Here is an 18,003-nt window from a genome sequence, read left to right on the forward strand (position 1 = left end):
GTTGGTAAGCCTACCTGAACGGGTGGGATCGGGTTGGGTACCCGCGGGTAGGATACATATTGCCATTGCCACCCCTATTGTCAACGTCCCTAAACATGAATTATCAAGTGTAGACTCAAGTTAAAATAGCTTTACCGATATGAATATATTGGGATGGACATAGTTCTAAAGAAAGAGGGGGAAAAGAGAAGAGGGGGGAGGGGGAGGGGGGGAGAGGATAAGGAAAGGAGAACAAATTTTTTTTCCTGTATAATTTATATTCATTTTATAATTTAATTTTTATACACTTATCAATGTATTTTTTTTTTCTACTAACATCCAATCAAGTATGCTCATGTAGAGAACAGCAGCTAAATATAATACTCTTAAAAACTTATCATACAAAGACTAGAATTGCTGAAAGCAGGATCCATGTGCTACAGCCTACAGCATAAATATGTCAGTATGTATACTCGAGAGATAGTATTAAGTAATCTGCGAGCGGTTGTGAGAATCAAAGCATTGCAAGAGTCTTAATCTGCCCCCAATTAAAGTCTATGTGTGTGTGACTTCCTCAACCACTTTCTGTTTACCCATTCAACAGCCAAAGTTGCTTTGTTAATGTTCACTAACCAGTCATAATCAAATTCATATGCGAATGTAGTTGGGCGTCAAGGTGAGTGAAACACAAGTTTCCTCTTTTCTGCCATTAGTTGAGAATTCCCGTCAAGTGCTTAATTGCAACTGATTTTCTCAATAAATGTTTAGACTTTGTTCAAAACTTGAGTACCACTCACTAAGACATTGCTATTAGTTCAATCTTTTGACAAACAGCACTCATGAGCCATGCTTGCATGAACTCAAAAAATGTCATTTATTGCTAGCAAACAATAAATCACCAAAATCCTACTACTAAAAGCCCCCAGCTGCAGACGTTTTTATTCTTGAATTCATTCTTGTTTGTACTCTAGACACCAGACAGCATTGATCTTCAAAATTGACCGAATAAGCATTCTCTAGAGAATCATAGATCAACTCAAGACCATTTCTTCGCAATGCGCTCTAGTAACCTGCATTTATCCTCCTCGCTTATATGCGGATCAAGGTTGCAAAGGTTTTGAGCAAAACTGTTTGCCTCATCTCGCAAATTAAGCTTACAGTACCAATCAACTATGGCGTTGTAAGTCTTTTGGTTTGGCTTACATCCCTGCTTCATCATCTGCCGAACCACATCAATAGCCTCTGCAAACATTGAATTGGCGGCGTAAGTTGCTACAAATGTGTTGTATGTTACAGCATCGGGAACAGGCGCAGGGTCTTTCATTTCTCTAAATATCCTTTTCGCCTCCACCATCCTGCCATTTCTGCAGTATGCATAAATGACAGTATTGTATGAGACTATATCAGGCTTGATACCCTTCTCCACAATTTCCCTCAAGATCTTCTCAGATTTTTGGAAGTCTTCAGAGCGGCTATACATGTACATCAAGCTATTATACATAGACAGACTCAGAGTAAGTCCACTCTCATACATAAAGTTCAAAATCTCTTTGGTTTTGTCTTCCATCTTCTTCCTCCCATATATTGAAAGCATCGCATTAAGAGTAGTCATGTCAGGTGAAATCGCTCGGCTTCTCAGCTCGAAAAAGGCACGTTCTGTTTCTTCTAGGAGATCAATCTTGCTGTTTACTAGAACAAGAGTCTTCAAAAGAACAGCATGTGGTTTAATTGTGCCAGAGTATATCTTCTCTGCAAGAGCATTCATCCTTTCAATCTCCTTAGCATTGGCATAGGCATGAAGCAGAGAAGAGTATGTTACCTCATTAGGTTTACATTGACCATCCTTCATTTCGGCAAGAACTTTCTCCGATTTTTCCCAAAGCCCTCCTCGGGCCAATGCTGCTAAAACAGCATTATAGGTAGAAAGATCAGGAGTCACTCCAGCTTCTAGCGTTCTCTGATAAATAGCCATAGCTTGGTCAAAGGAACCACACCTGCTGTATGCACTTATTAGCGTGTTAAAGGTTTCCCTCTCCGGCACAAACCCTGCTCTCTTCATTTCTTTAAATACTCCTGATACTTCAGAGTCCAATCCATTTTGTCCAAATATAGCCAAAAGCGTATTCCAAGTAACTATGTCAGGGGAATAATTGCATACTCTGATCTCCTTAAAAACTTTCTCCATTTCTGCAAACTTTCCTCGGTCACCATACATCTTAATAAGGGCATTGAAGGTACATATATTAGGCTTGCAACCAGCAGCTCTCATTTCTTCAAAAACTTCCATTGCTAGCTCATCTTTTTTAGCCTTCACAAATGCTGACAAAAGGGTGGTATAGGTGTAAACATCAGGTTTGATCCCTTTCTCCACCATTTGGGTTTTAAGTTCCAATGCTTCCTCCAACAAACCAACTCTGGCGTATGCCGATATCAACGAAGTGTAGGTCACTATGTCAGGAGGAAAGCCATCACTTTCCATCTGTCTCAGAACATCCATGGCTTCCTTGGGCCGCCTGGACTTGCCATAAACATCCAACAACGCATTGTAAGTAACCATGTCAGGCATAAATCCAGCTAACTTAATCTCATTAAAAATCTCAAGAGCTTCCTCATACAAAGACCCCGGGCGACAACAACTTATGAGGGTATTATAAGTGCACAAATCCGGGACAAAACCACAGGCTTTCATGCTCTCAACAAGATCAATAATCTTAGTCCAAGGCATGCCCATCTTCCCATAAACATTCAAAACAGCATTATACGTAATTAAATTAGGCTCACACCCCATTTGTTCCATCTTCTTAAAAAGATTCAAGGCCTCCCTATACCTCTTACTATTAGCATAAGCAATTATCAAAGAAGTATAAGTATGAGCATCGACCTTAACACCATCGTTTTCAAGCTTGTTTAGCAACGAAGCCGCAGAAGAGACCCGACCCGCTTTACCGAGAATGTTGACAATCCCAGCAACAAGAAAGGAACCATTTAAAAGCGAAACGCAATCGTGCCTGCTATGAACCCAGTCAAACACACTCAATGCAAGCCCAAATTCGCTGTAAAACCCTAAACCCTTGATTATGCCCAAAATGTCCGAAGCCAAGGAGTCCCTACTGGGTTGTTGGAGTAAAGGGTGCAGAATTTGGGGTAAGCGAGTGGAATCGAAAGAAGGGTGAATCAAAGTTTCGAGAATTCGATGAGCCAGAGGGGAAAGGCGATGAGTTGAAGAAGGATTGCGGCGGTTGGAGAGGGGAACGGTGTGGTGTTCAGGAGGTGGAGAATGAGTCAGGTGCAGGTGCGGAGGAGTAGAATTCGGCGTAAAAAAGAGGTCTTGGAGGAGAGGAGTTATCGGGGTGTGAGAGGGGGAGGGTGACGGTGAAGAGGAGTATGAGGATGAGATCAGAGGGATAGTGAGCTTCTCTGCCATTGGAATGGAAGATGTTAGCACTTACCAGCTTCCAGGACAAAGTTGTGCACTCTCAACTACTTTCATGGACTAAATCCCTATTTTGGACTTGATATTCATGCAATTACCTATTTAGGTCTTTAAAATTTAAAATTATTTATATCAATCTTTTAAATTTAAGCTGCGTTTATTTAAAGAGATAGGATATTGAGACAAGATTACAAAAACACAAAATCGTATTTGACAGAAAAAGACAATATATTCAGAGATACTGAATTAATGTATTTTGTGTCCATCATGACAAGAAAGACACATAGATACTAATAAGGGATACAATTTATTTTTTATTTTTTCTTTCATTATTCTTGTTAATTTTTCATAATTATATTTTTATTATTATATTTTTCATCTCAAATTTTTAAATGAAAAAAATGAGAATAAATTGGATTTTCATAATTTGTTCTAGTTTATCGCCAAACAGAATACAAAAACACAAAATTTTCTATCTCTTTCCACCATCAGTGTCTTGTCCTGTCATGTTGTCGAAAACAAACGCAACCTTAAGTCTTATTAATATGGTCCCTCAACTTTTTCTGTCGATGACTAGATAAACAGAATGCTGAAATGAAACTCTCTCTGCTATGATGCGTAAACGACGTTGTTTACTCTTGGCACCCAAACAAGTCAGAAACGTCACTTTGTAAACGAAAGGAGAAAAAATGATAGAGACCCAAAATCAAGTATTCTTCTTCTTCTCTACCTCAACTATTCTTCATTTCTGACTTGTTTGGACACCAAAGGTAAACGATGTCATTTACTCGTATCATCTAGCGTGACAGGAAAGGTGTCATCTCAACACTCCGTTTGCTAAATTATCGGCGGAACGAGTCGAGAGACCATATTGGTGCCCGAACTTGAATCTGAAGGACTAATATAAGTAATTTTGAATTTCAAGGACCAAATTGAATAATCGTGTGAATCTTAGGGACCAAATTGCAGATTTAGTCTACTTTCATCACTGAAATATTTGGTAACCAAAGAAAATTAACTAAAAATTGTCTTAACTTGTCTTATTTAGCATTTATTAATTATTACGATAATTAATAAATGTTAAATAAAGTAAATTCTGACTTTTTTTTCTCTCTTTAGCATTACCAAAAGAAAAATATATGTCTCTTTTCCCATATCTTTTCTACATAAATTGACATATATGTTTTTTAAAAGGGTAAATCATCAAATTTGCCGCTCTAAGATTATTTGTTCTCTAAATTAATTTTCAAAAGATTTTTTAATTAAATTTGTCCTTCAAAAATTATAAATTAATCGTATTAGTCTTTCTGTCATTTGCTTTGTTGATGGCGCTAAAATTTGTTAAAGTGACACGTTAAGTGATACCATACCACACATAGGAGTCTTAATTGACTATAGCAGAATAAGTTTATGAAATTAGATCAAATCAAAACTTAATTGAGGACTTGAAGCGTTGAAATTTCTCAATTTAGAGTTGATTTGATCTATTTTATAAACTTATCATGTTAACAGCCAATTATGACTACTATGTGTGTTATGGTGTTACTTAATGTATCACATCAATAAATTTTGACGTAGTTAACAACGGAAGTGACGAAATGACTAAAATGACTAACTTAAAATTTTTGATGACGAATTTAATTAAAAGAATTTTTCGAAGACTAATTTAGAGGATGAGTGGTCTTTTGAAGACTAATCTGACTATTTACTTTTAAAAAAAAATATTTACTTATGCAATGATAAAATTGACATATATCTCGTTTATATTATGGGTAAATTACCAAAATTATACTCGAATAATTTTTTTCCTAACAAAATTACACCTAAATTTTGTTATTGACAAAAATACCCTAAAATAATTTTAAAACGTGACATAAATATTTAATATTAAATATGTAATTCTCAAAAAATAATTTGGACCTTGAATTTTGATGCGCAAGCATGATTGAAAAATTGAGATATTTTTATTTTTAAAATTTGCTAACTATATTTTTTTGTAATGTCTTAAAAGTATTATTAGTTATTGACAAAAAAAGCACAAAAAAAATATATACTTAGCAAAAAATCATAAAATTTTAAGGATAAAAATATCTTATTTTTCTAATTATACTTACAAAAAATCGAATCAAAATTCAATCTCTAATGTATTTTTTGAGAATACATATTTAATGTTGCGCATTTTTGTCAATAACAAAATTTGATTACATTTTTGTCGCCAACAAAATTATTTGAGTACATTTTTTTTGTTTTTTACCCTTATATTAACTAGATAAAATCATACTTGCAAAACCATTAAAATCAATTTAAAAGATAAAATTAATATAATTTATTACAATTTAAATAATATTAAATTGATTTTTATTTAATTCAATTCAATTTTACTCAACTGATTAAAATATTATATTATATCAATTTGAATTTATTGATTAGATTTAATTCAAACTATTATTATTTAGATTAAATTATTTTTTATTATTCAATTTTTTTCAAACAACTAATCATGTAATGTTGAAAATAACTCATTTTTAGACATATGAATACATCAAAATCAATTTTTTAAAATATTATAATATTTTTTTCTCATTTAAATATTTAAAAATAATTTAAAAAATAAATCAAAACTCTCAATTATTCCTCCATCTAAAAATAGTAAAATAAAAACTTATTAAATTATTTAACAACTCTTAACTATTACCTTCATGACATTTAAAATTAATTATACCTGAGTTATTAATTTCATGAAATTTGAAATTAATTATACCTTTATCCAATGACTAATAACAGGGATTTGCTCATAGCATAAACAAGTAGCGGTTGACATAACTTTCTTGATATATGAATGTCGAAGCAGGGATCCCAAATCCCAAACCCCTTCCCCAAATTCAAGAAGGGAAACAAAGTCTAAAAGCAAAACTGCAATTCCTCAAATTTTTGCGTCCTTAATCCTAAATCAAAGCAATGTGTCAAGGTCTAAAAATTTTACATTCTAAATCTCACTGTAATGCTCCCAGAGATGACTGAAGAAAAAAAACAAAAAAAAACAAAAAAGACGAAACATAGGAGAACTAAGTGAGAAGTTGAGAACGCTTTATGCTTTCGTTCACCCCATAACTTGAATTCCTTCAAGTGACTCTCGTTCCCATCATCCTGCGAAGATAACCAAGAGAGCTATTTAGAAGCCTGAAAACATGTAAACATGTAACGAACATTAAAAGAATGTTCAAAGTTGCTATTAGAAACACTCATCGCATTACTCATTACATAGGTGCAAACAGTCTCTTAAACATGTTTAATCGGTATTGTGTGAACATGTGATTACAAATTGACATTTAACACTCGATAAATTATCAATAATACTTAAAGATCACTAGAAAAACTTTGCATGTAATCAAAACATTGAAAAGTGGAAACTCAACATTCTCAATTTCTCACTGCAGATTTTTCCATTAACCTACTATATAAACCCGTAACATTATTGTCAAATTCGTTTTGTGCAGAGAGATAAATCCAACCAAATTTCACTCTATAACCAATCCCATCCATGAACTCATTTGCTGCATGCTTATAGACATGAATATTGGGCTTTAAAGAAAGTTAACATACCAACCGATAACCAAGAAAGTTAACTGGCATAGGCATAAATATTGGAGTCTAATACAATATCTAAACAGACGAAAGTTGACCTGGTAGATCTACAAATCATTTTACTCATTATGCGTTTCTAAATCCTTCGATGTGCTATGAGATTCTTGAAAATATAAAAGGATAAACGGCAAATGATTGTGAAATTCTATTTAATTTAACAAGAGAATCCAAATCAGACTATCCGATTTTTGCATAGAAACTCAGAGACCTACATAGTAATTGATATTTTAAAAAGATGAGAAAATGCAAAAGAAGAAAAATACACACCTAACCAGATCCAACGATGATGTTGTTAATTGGAATAAAGATGAGCTTAACGAAGAAGCCAACGAATCCCATCACGACGAACCCGATGGCAGTACGAACAGCAACCTTTGAGAATTCTGGAACCAAAAAAACACGATCAGATTATTCAATATTCAAACCAAGATCTAGACGACGGGAAATGTTATTCAATTATTTTCTTTGAGAAAAAGAAAGAAGGATATTAGGTTAAGAAAGAGACCTTTGCGATCTGGCTTGTGGCAACGTTTTACGAGCCTAACGCTGTCCTTGGCGAACTCTCTGAGGGGATCGAAGACTGAATCAATGGCGTCCATTTTCTCTTATCTCTTTGCGGTTCTTGATCTCAGAATATTCAATGGATTTGACTTTCTTTTGAAGAAGTAAAGTAAGTATAGCGTTCTTCTTCCTTCTTCCTTTGTATAAATGTGCCAACGCCAAAAATATCACAACAATTTGACACGATTCTTCTGCAGCATGCCGCGTGCTTCTCTATGGGGGTTTTTCAGCCCAATAGTTTTGCGGTTTTTTGGCGCTTTTGTCACCTCCTGCAAGTAATATGGGCCCAAATTGTTACCAACAACATTATAGGCCCAAACTGGAGAGAGTAGCATTTCATGACAAACTACCCCGCCAAATTTCCATCTTGTAATTTCTTTGTGGGCTTATAAACGAAAAGTAACGGATTTTTGTCCAAAACCAAAAGTATTTATTTGGTTCTCCAATTAAATCATGTATCGAAAATTTTTTTAAAAAATGAGTAATTTTTTTATTGTTGAAAAAAAAAGTAATTTTTTGTGAAAGGTTGATCCAAGTTTTTAGAGTATTTAAATTGTCAACTTTTTACCAAAGTTAGCGATGAAGGAATATAAGAATTAAATAAAGACTCTAACTAAGTTGGGTCATTTAATGGTTAGTTCCTTAGTCAATTTAAGTATGTGTTAGAGTTTGAATCCTTCCTTATACATGCAGTAACCTACAAATTTGCGATGAATTATGTGGCTTTATGTTGCTATGTTTAAACGTATGAATCTTTTGATGTACTAATTCTATCAAGAGAAGCCTTTATATATGAATCTAGTTTCTTAGCTATGTTGTATTCCCCATTATGATTGATTACCGTTTTAAAGAAGAAAAAAGTGAATGAAGAACAATGATATCTACGTGACACCAGAAAACCAGTGAAATCAAGATGTAAACTATTTCTCTGTCTTAGCTTGTTCACATCACACATATTACCACGCCCAACCACCACTTTAGTTAGATCGTTACATATCCTTAAATTAAATGAATATCAGGTGAAATTAATCTTACTCTTCCCTAATTAATCATTGCATCTATATATCTTATCACTCAATTAAAGGAACGGTTGACTACTATTAGGCACTAGCAGGCGAATCTAAGTTTTAATAGTACTTTTAAATTTCATTAATGTTGTCAATAGCAATAACTTTAATTTTTTATAATAAAAGGACAAACATATACATGTTAATTAATGTAAAAAGGGCCGATCGATATAGAATAATGCTAGAGAACCAACAAAATTTATTATCTTTTATTCGTAGTTTTAGTCATCAACTTAATTCCTTAATATATTTTAAGCTCACACTTTGAAATTTAATTAATGAAAAAAGGACAAATATGAAGAAACTGAATAACAACGATGTTGCTCCTACTATAAGGTTGTACGTGTCAGATAAAACAGCAACTGCTATGCAAGGATTCTTATTAGTTTCTTTTACAATGGAGGAGGCAATTAAGGAAAGAACAGGCTAGTCTCTGTTGATTTAGGACTCGAGAATAATTAATGGGAATGAATATAAAGGTAGCAAGGGGAAAGAAGCCAGCTAACAAAAGTAAGCTGGAAAGTAGCATCATCGTCTAACATCGCAAAAACATCGACCTTTAAATAAACTACCCTACCAAATCTCTAACGTTTGTTATTGATCTGACACCAAACATTTCATTATTGTCATTATAACAAGTAACCACCGCTATCAATTTTCTCATGCAATAATGGAGCAACTTAACTAATCACTTTCTCAAGTTTTGAATTCATCAGTCAACTACGTTAAATTATAAACTGTATGTATTTGTCATCTTAATTGCAAGAAAATAAAAACAACCGTGAGAACTTATTTCATTTAACATTCATTAATTATCACAATAATTAATAAATATTAAATTAAATAAATTTTGTTTAATTTATTTTAGTACCAAATATTTTTGTTTCTGTTTAGATATATTCATTTATGGATGTAATATATTATTATCAACAATATGAAATGGAGGAGCATATAACTATTGATTTATTTAAGAGTAATACGGAAAAATAGTAGGAACTACTTTTTTTTTTTAAATGAATATTTATTTTTTTATTTTTTCTATCCTAATCTTTGTTCATCCGTTACTTGTTAGGTAATTATATTGTTGGCTGAAAAATGTTGGATTACTTAACAAAATTGGAGTAATGAATGTTTGTATTTTTAACTTCTTCTTCTTCAATTTAATTTTCAATATATAAATAACATTAGTACTCTTCAACATTTATTTTGAAGTGCAACCAACCATGCCAAGTGAAAGTCCAACCAAACCTGATACTTAAGACATGCATGGATAAGAATTAGTAATGAAATGTATTCGTTTAACTACTAAAATGCCGTTTTAATTATTTTATTCTGATTATTTAATATTTTACTTAGCTTTTCGACATATAATTAAGTATAAATTAAGCTATCCAGCAAACATACCAAAATTAAAATAATTAATACACCACGCATTACTGCTAATAATGTTTTCTAAAGCTGACATGAAATCAAGCTTGTTTTCTAAGCAAAGTCTACCCAAGCAATCACCTTTTCTTCCTTAATTGGCACTGTTCCCTCTTTTAGATTTACCCTACTTTCATTCAACCAAAGCAAACAAGACACGTGAATCCAAATGAATAATCATGTTCATTACCAGCAGAGGCTGAAGTCCCCACTACCAAAGCTGGGTGCTCTGAGGCTGTGATTATATTATATGGCTGCCTGCAACTCATTCAAAAATCTAAGTTTTAATCATCTCTTCTTTAGGCTGTAATTTGTTATTAAAATTTAATCGTATTTTTTCAAACTATATATTTATCATTTCTCGGCAAACTAAAAATGAAGTATGAAATTACTTTTAGAATTATCCACATAAACACACAAATTTGTCAAGTAGTATATATCTATATACAATATTTGATTTGTTAGACAAATTTAACAAAATGATTTTTTTTCAATAACGCTATTTTTCATGAGTATGTTTTTAGTGTTTTTGAATTTTATTCTTCCATTAGTAGTTTTTTCCAATAACATACAATATCTCTCTTTAAAAAAATTTGATGAAAAATAAAAATTATAATAATTCTTTTTTTTTAAGCATGCATTGTATACATACCATTTTTTTTTCATTGATGCATTTAAAGCTACTCTTTTATTATGGATGTTAACTAGAAAGTGAAATATTTTTTGGGTCCATATCAATTAATTTTTTAAATAATTTATTATTTTAAATTTAAAATTTAAAATTTTTATAAATTAAAAATTAAAAAAATAATTTTAAAATAAAAAATTATTATTATTAACTAAATAAAAGTTAATTTTCTATACTTATTGTTTATTACTTTTTTGTTTGTCACTTTATCTTCTAATTTAACTGGTCAAACACTAATCTAAGTTGGTCAATAAATTATTGCACAAAATTTAAATTTTTGACACTTATTTAAATAGACGAGTAAACAATTCCAAGTTGATTTTATTGTTTATTACTTGATACCACCAAGAATAAAACATGAGTATATATGAGGAGGTTCAGGTACCAACCGGACCCTCATATATTTCTTTGTGGCAGCCTCAAGTCCCCAACGTAGCGTACAAATTACACATGCCATGAGACACCACACCACTAAAGAATGAAGCCACACGCATGACCCACACTTCCTACATTATTCTTTTTATATGATTATGCTTATAATTGACAAACACACCGATATGAAAGTATTCATCACTCACCACTGTGAAAATTAAATCTTACAATAGCATGCATGTATATATAATTATGATGAAAACTCAGGTGGTGCAGTAGATTTCACTTTAAGTTAATAGTTGAGAATTGTTAGATAAAAATTTAGTCAAATCAATCAAATTATCTAAAAATTTTCAATTATTAACTTTCAGCGAGATCGAGTACACCTGAATTTCCACTTATAATTATATATATACTTGTTCACGCACACAGAGATCTTGTGCTACAAAATAAATGAGAGCTTCAGAATAACAAGGTATACCGCATACACATGGTATGTCAGTGTAAGTTAATAAAAAGAAGATAAAAATTAATTAAACTCGAAACATGTATTTTTTTTTTTTTTTGGTGACACTCGAAACATGTATATGTACATAATAACATAAATAAATAAGAATAGAAATGGTAGAGGTAGACAATCATTTTCCACATTTACCGGCGTACACGTAGCACACAAAATTGAGCATCAGAAATTGGGACATGAACTACTTCAAATGTAAATACTACCCACCGATTACGATTTCTTTCTCTATCTGAAACACTCACCCAATAATGTGCTTGCAAATGTGTTTCCGGTTCCCCAACCCAAATCAGCACAACAACGTAACAGAGCATAACTCTGTTAGTTAAGGGGCACCAATACCTAATAACTTAAACGTTTAATAGGCTGCGTTTGTTTATAGAGACAAGACACTAAGACACGAATACTGAGATATAAAATTGTGTTTAGTAGAAGAGACATGGACAGAGATAATGTGTCTATAGACATTAAATTAATGTATTTTGTGTCTATCTTGCTAGAAAGAATACAAAGAATTTAACAAAAAACACAATTTATTTTTTATTTTTTTTTCATTATTCTTATTAATTTTTCATAATTATATTTTTTATTATTATATTTTTTATCTCAAATTTTTTGAATGAAAAAAATGAGAATAAATTAAATTTTCATAATTTGTACTAGTTTATCGCCAAACAAAATACAAGAATATAAAATTTTGTATCTCTATCCATCAGTATCTTATTTTGTCCTATTTTCAGTATCTTATCCTATATTGTTCTCGGAAAGGAACAAAGATGTAATCAATTAATTACAGTTAATGCATTTCGGATTATTCATATAAAAGAAAGTATGCCAATTATTTACATGTCTTCTAATCAGCATTACCATGTGCCCCCATAATCATTTTGGTGGCTACTGTATGTAATGTCATCATAACATATAATTCATTGTTAGGGCCTATTTATCATTTCTCCATATAGTCACTTATATCTTTAATGGCTAATCACTCGTTGTCCATGAAAATTGTAAATACATTATGAAAATCGAAAAAAGATTACTGCATTAATAGTCATGTAATGTTAGAAGCACGAAATTATAGTGCATACAGTACTTTAATTATTGATGTTTATTTAAATAGTATTTCAAACTTAAATAAGGTTGGTACTTAATTCATTAACGACTTAATTAAAACAATATCTATGCAATATAAAACAATACATATTTTTTATTTATTTATTTAGTTTTAATTTGATAGGATACTGCAAGGAAAACCATTACTCACATTATTAATTTAACAAAAGTTAATAGTTAAAAATTATTAGATAATAATTTAATCAAATTTATTAAATTATTTAATAATTTTTAAATATCAACTTCGTATAAAAATAATTACATATAAGTTTCTATCTTATTTATCTCTCTTTAATCACACTGTAATAAGTTTTAGTAGACTAACTAATAGACACACACTTATTAATCCATTTTTAGTAAAAATAAAAAATTAATATATATAATAATAATAAATATGATAATTTTTAATAAAAAAATAAATTTAAATATTAGAAATAAAAAAAATATTTTATAAATATATAAGAATGATACTTGAAAAAAATTGACACCAATTTACATATATAATGTAAGACTAAAAGGAATTAAAAAATTTAAATATTAAAAATTAAAAAGTATGTGGTTTAGATTATTAATTTAAAAGAATTGACTTGATATATAGTTAAGTAATAAACAAAAACAAGAAATTTTGAATCCCTAATCTTTCTCTATTTTTAGCCCGCTAGCTTTATATATGTTTCTCTAGAGTACCTTGCTAAAGAAATTTAATTTTAAATATTTTATACCATAAAAATATTATTTATACATCAAAATAATTTATTAAAATCAGTTACTAATATATTTATGTAAAAAAATATTTGTGATTTAATTTATTTTTAATATATATTTATATTTTAATATATATTTTATACTGATAACCGAATGAATTTAGTAATTAATTTTAATGTAATACAAGTAGCATTAATATTTATACAATAAAAATATAGTGGCTACTCCAATAAAGATTTAACCATTGTTATCATGTGAATATATATTATTTTAATCATTGGATAATAGATTGTAGCTATGGTTTAATTTTATTTGAAGTAAAAGTATTACCTTTGTTTAAAGTGTTACAAAATAAATAAGTTATACTTTTTAAACAAAGATCATCCTAAGAAGATGTTTTTGTCATCTTCATTAGAGGAGTTACCTAAAAAATATATATTGATAGTAATGCATGGATGAAGAAGAAGATCCCACATGATCCCATTAAGCATATCCACATAGAGCAAAATTTGTCCGATATTGAAAAGCTTGTGTGTCACTCAATTACCATTACGCCTATATATTCTTCTTCTTCTCTCCTTGCCTCTTCCACTTAACCCTCCCAACTTTGAAGAAGAAAAGAAGGAGAAGTGCCATGATGGACAGACCAACCATTCTGTTTGCCGCTTTCGTCTGCATTGTGGCCGCCGCCGGAGTCGCTGCTCAACAACAACAACAATCTCCCCCAACTCCTCCAACTCCCACCACCACCCCCCCTTCTCCACCGACCTCCACCCCGGCTCCTCCCACTCCTCCATCTTCTCCTGCTCCCCCCGTTCAGTCTTCTCCTCCACAGCAGCAGCAATCATCTCCGCCCCCACAACAGCAGTCATCTCCTCCCCCACAACAACAGTCGTCTCCTCCACCCGCAGCCACTCCTCCGCCGGTAACCTCCTCTCCGCCACCCGCATCTCCTCCTCCGGCCTCTCCACCCCCTGCCTCTCCTCCACCATTCTCTCCACCTCCAGCCACACCACCGCCGGCAGTACCACCACCCGCCGTCCCTCCTCCCGCACTCACGCCAACCCCTCTCTCATCTCCTCCGGCAACTTCTCCTGCTCCTCTGAAGAGTACGGCACCTGCACTATCGCCGGTCCCTGCTCTCTCACCGGCTGCTGGAGCTCCCGGTCCCAGCTTGGCATCTCTCGCTCCGGTTAGCGATAGTGTAAGCTTCACTACTCTTCTTTTTCTGATGATCTTATAGTTACTTTTTTGCTAATGATCATGATGATTGATGAACCATATTTCGTTATTCAAAAATTATATTTATCCACCAAGATCACCTGATTAAAATTAACCACTTTCTAAAATGAGGAGTGAAACTCAAATTCAAAATTTTTAGGTAGAATGAAGAGATTATATTATTTGAGTTAGTTCATTATTATTATATAATTATTATAAATAAATACATGTATAATTTAATTTATTTTTAATATATATTTTATATTTTAATATATATTCTACGTTGATAATTGATTTTAGCAATTGATTTTAATATATATTTAGTATGATTTTTTATTATTATAATTTATTATTTTGTATCTTTAGCTGAATACTAGAATATTAAGATATATTACATCATGTTTCATTTTTTTTAATTATCAGATAGTTATAATATCATTTTATCGCTGTGATAAAATAATATCAAAATATTTATTACTTAAAATAAGTTTAATTTTTATTATTGTTTAAAAAAAATACAAAACAAATAAAAAAATACTTATGTAAAAAATTTAAACAAATTAAAAAAATCTTATTCAAAATTTGACAGATATGTTAAAAGTATAATTATTTATATTTTATATAAAAAAAGCAATTTCATAACCGTTTTTTAGATAATTGAATTTGAATAATATATGATCTCTCTTTTTATTATTTTTCAAGCTAGATTTTTGTTTTAATTTGCCTCTTGGCACATACATATTTGTGTTTGATGCATTAATTATAATAAGACTAAACTTATAAGTGAACGAATTTCAATTTGCAGAGTGGAGTAGAGAAATTGTGGTCATCCAAAAAGATGGTTGGGAGCTTTGGATTGGGATCGGCTCTTTTATCATTACTGCTGTAGAGATCTTCTAATTGCTACCATCATTTTGCCATTTCCCTCTCTATATATACCATTTTCTAGCTATCATATTATACATATATGGGGAGTTTATATCACTGATCACTATATATTATTCATTTCATTATTCGCTTGCATTCTTTTGAGGGGTTTTGGGAGTTATTTTCTATGTCACCATGATATGTCTATTATCATTTCACTTTATTATTAAATTTTCCTATTCATTTGCTGTCTAATAATCTTTTTTTTCTTATTCTCATCCTGCTTTCCTTTTATTATGATTGTACTCTGTTATCTTACTTTCTTTAACTATACGCTTGGTTATTATACATACAAACCTTTTTTTTATTTACAAGTCTTATAAATTGGTATAAACCCAACAAAATATACGTGTATTACTCCCACATTCAAGAATAAATATGCGCATATTATTCAACCACTTCCTATTTCTAAAGCGCGTTACTCACCATACATTATGAACGACTCTTCTTCTTCTTCCTCCATGAAAACGAGTTTTTTGCCAAATTTGTTCGATCTCCTTCGTGCGTTCTCTCTTCGCCTTTTCATTCGTTGTTTTACCTGCGTTTATCACTGATATTCTTGTTTCATTTTTTTTCGATTTTCATGGTTTCTGAAATTAAACTTTGAAATCGTTTTGAAGATAATGGAACTTCAGAAATATACCCAAACGATTACAAAAATACACCTAAACAATTACATAAATACACCCAAAAGATGACAGAAATACACCCAAACAGTTACAGAAATTCACCCGAACAATTACAGAAATACACCCAAAGGATTATAAAAATACACCCAAAGGATTTAAGAAGTACACCCAAATTTCGTTGAAGTACACCTTATGCATAATTCAGAACTCTTTCTCTTTCTCCTCCTCATCTTCTTCTGTTGCTTCTTCTTCTTCATTTTCTTATTTCATATTCTCATAATTTTTTTTGGGAGAAAAAAATCAAACAAAGAAGAAAAAAATACATAATATTGCAAACTCAAAAGAAGAACAAGGAGAAACACGACGATGAAGATGAAACACTTCAAAAACGATTATGTCAAAAAACAGTGAAAATCGAGAATAACGAAAAAAACAAAGAGAAAAGCACGTAAATGAAGAAGAAGAAAGAGAAGGCAAGAAATTCAAAAAAAGAAATGGAATTCTTTCAAAAATAAAAAATCTGTTAGAGACACGTTTGAGCGTAATATCAATTAGAGGACTTGTAAGACTTTATATAGTAGAATCACTTGTATGTAAAAATTAATTCTATTATTTATTACATACATAGACACGTGTAATGATATCTGTACTTATTAATTTTTCTATACATTTCTTTTGTATATTTTTTAGTATAAAAAATAAATGTTTATCTTTTTTCACATTTTATCAGTTATTTTTAATATTAGAGATAAAAATATAAAATATATATAAAAAATGTTATATATATAACATTCTTCTTCCAAAAATGCCTTTAACATACATAACCAATAACAAATAAAGAATATTGTACTGAGCTCAATTGGGCTACGTTCAAGCCTCGAATTGAGCCATAAATTTTTGTTTATTTTTGAGTATATACCCATTTTGGTCCTCAAAAAATTTTAGACTGGACACTTTAGTCCCCAACTAAAATTAATTACTCGATTGGTCCCTAACAATTAATTCCATCAGTCACTTAGGTCCTTTACTCCGTTAACTCTAACGGATGACAAAATAGTCCCTGACAACTCTAATAGGGGACAAAATGGTCCCTGATATCCTCTGTTTGGAAATGACACTGTTCTCTCCCAATTTTCATCATATCTCGCATAACACTAGTAGTCTAACACTGTAACTTCAAACTACATCATGCACACTCTATAAATTTAATGTTCACAAGAAAAAAAATCTTCAACTTGTTCTCAACCAATTCATACTCGGAAAACTAATGTCTATGTCTCTCAACTAGTTATCGTCTTCAACGGATCCCATGAATCTAGATAGCAAGTCTGATTTGTTAAGAGCTGTCGTCGTCGTTGTCATCTCCTGCCTCCTCTGCCCTATCATCTCCATGACCACATTGTCTACCACTCCGATCGCTTCCTTTAACTTTTTCTCCAAACCAATGTTCAGTAATCACTTCAGTTTCCATATGAGCGGCAACAGCGACATTGCTCGTTGTACTGATAGCTTGGATGCGAGGTCGAAACTGTCTACCAACTTGGACTCTGGAAAAGAAGGACTGAAGCACTCGGTATCTATTTTAAATGAGAATTTGCAGATGATGTCGAAGGAGAATCTTCTCATGATGTCCTAATGTCCAACAATTTATATTGCTTGCCGGAGAGTGGAGAAAGGCGTGCCCTTGGAGTAGTTGTGGAACTTGGTCTTGAGGATGT

At 31.5% G+C, this 18,003-nt stretch overlaps 3 protein-coding genes across 4 annotated transcripts; 1 reads left to right on the forward strand and 2 right to left on the reverse strand.

Annotated features, from left to right (window-relative positions):
* Positions 1 to 260: 260 nt before the first annotated feature.
* Positions 261 to 3,446, reverse strand: LOC130948037 (pentatricopeptide repeat-containing protein At5g02860-like). The gene has a single exon (XM_057876746.1). The coding sequence runs from the start codon at positions 3,401 to 3,403 to the stop codon at positions 1,016 to 1,018; it is 2,388 nt and encodes a 795-aa protein (XP_057732729.1). The 5' UTR covers positions 3,404 to 3,446; the 3' UTR covers positions 261 to 1,015.
* A 2,761-nt stretch (positions 3,447 to 6,207) lies between these two features.
* LOC130947516 (protein transport protein Sec61 subunit gamma) lies at positions 6,208 to 7,819 on the reverse strand. Of its 2 annotated transcripts, none has more exons than XM_057876209.1 (3): positions 7,563 to 7,819; positions 7,325 to 7,440; positions 6,208 to 6,559 (listed from the first exon to the last, which is right to left on the reverse strand). In XM_057876209.1, the coding sequence occupies exons 1-2, from the start codon at positions 7,654 to 7,656 to the stop codon at positions 7,325 to 7,327; spliced, it is 210 nt and encodes a 69-aa protein (XP_057732192.1). In that variant the 5' UTR covers positions 7,657 to 7,819; the 3' UTR covers positions 6,208 to 6,559. The 2 variants fall into 2 exon arrangements, with proteins under 2 accessions (XP_057732192.1, XP_057732193.1); XM_057876210.1 differs by having other exon boundaries at positions 6,208 to 6,592.
* Positions 7,820 to 14,085: 6,266 nt separating this feature from the next.
* On the forward strand, positions 14,086 to 15,837 carry LOC130950916 (classical arabinogalactan protein 9-like). Its single transcript, XM_057879517.1, has 2 exons — positions 14,086 to 14,712; positions 15,535 to 15,837. Exons 1-2 carry the CDS (start codon positions 14,143 to 14,145, stop codon positions 15,616 to 15,618), a joined length of 654 nt encoding a protein of 217 aa, XP_057735500.1. The 5' UTR covers positions 14,086 to 14,142; the 3' UTR covers positions 15,619 to 15,837.
* The last annotated feature ends 2,166 nt before the right edge of the window (positions 15,838 to 18,003 follow it).

This window comes from Arachis stenosperma, chromosome 9 (assembly GCF_014773155.1).
Source record: "Arachis stenosperma cultivar V10309 chromosome 9, arast.V10309.gnm1.PFL2, whole genome shotgun sequence".
NCBI classification, from domain to species: Eukaryota; Viridiplantae; Streptophyta; class Magnoliopsida; order Fabales; family Fabaceae; genus Arachis; species Arachis stenosperma.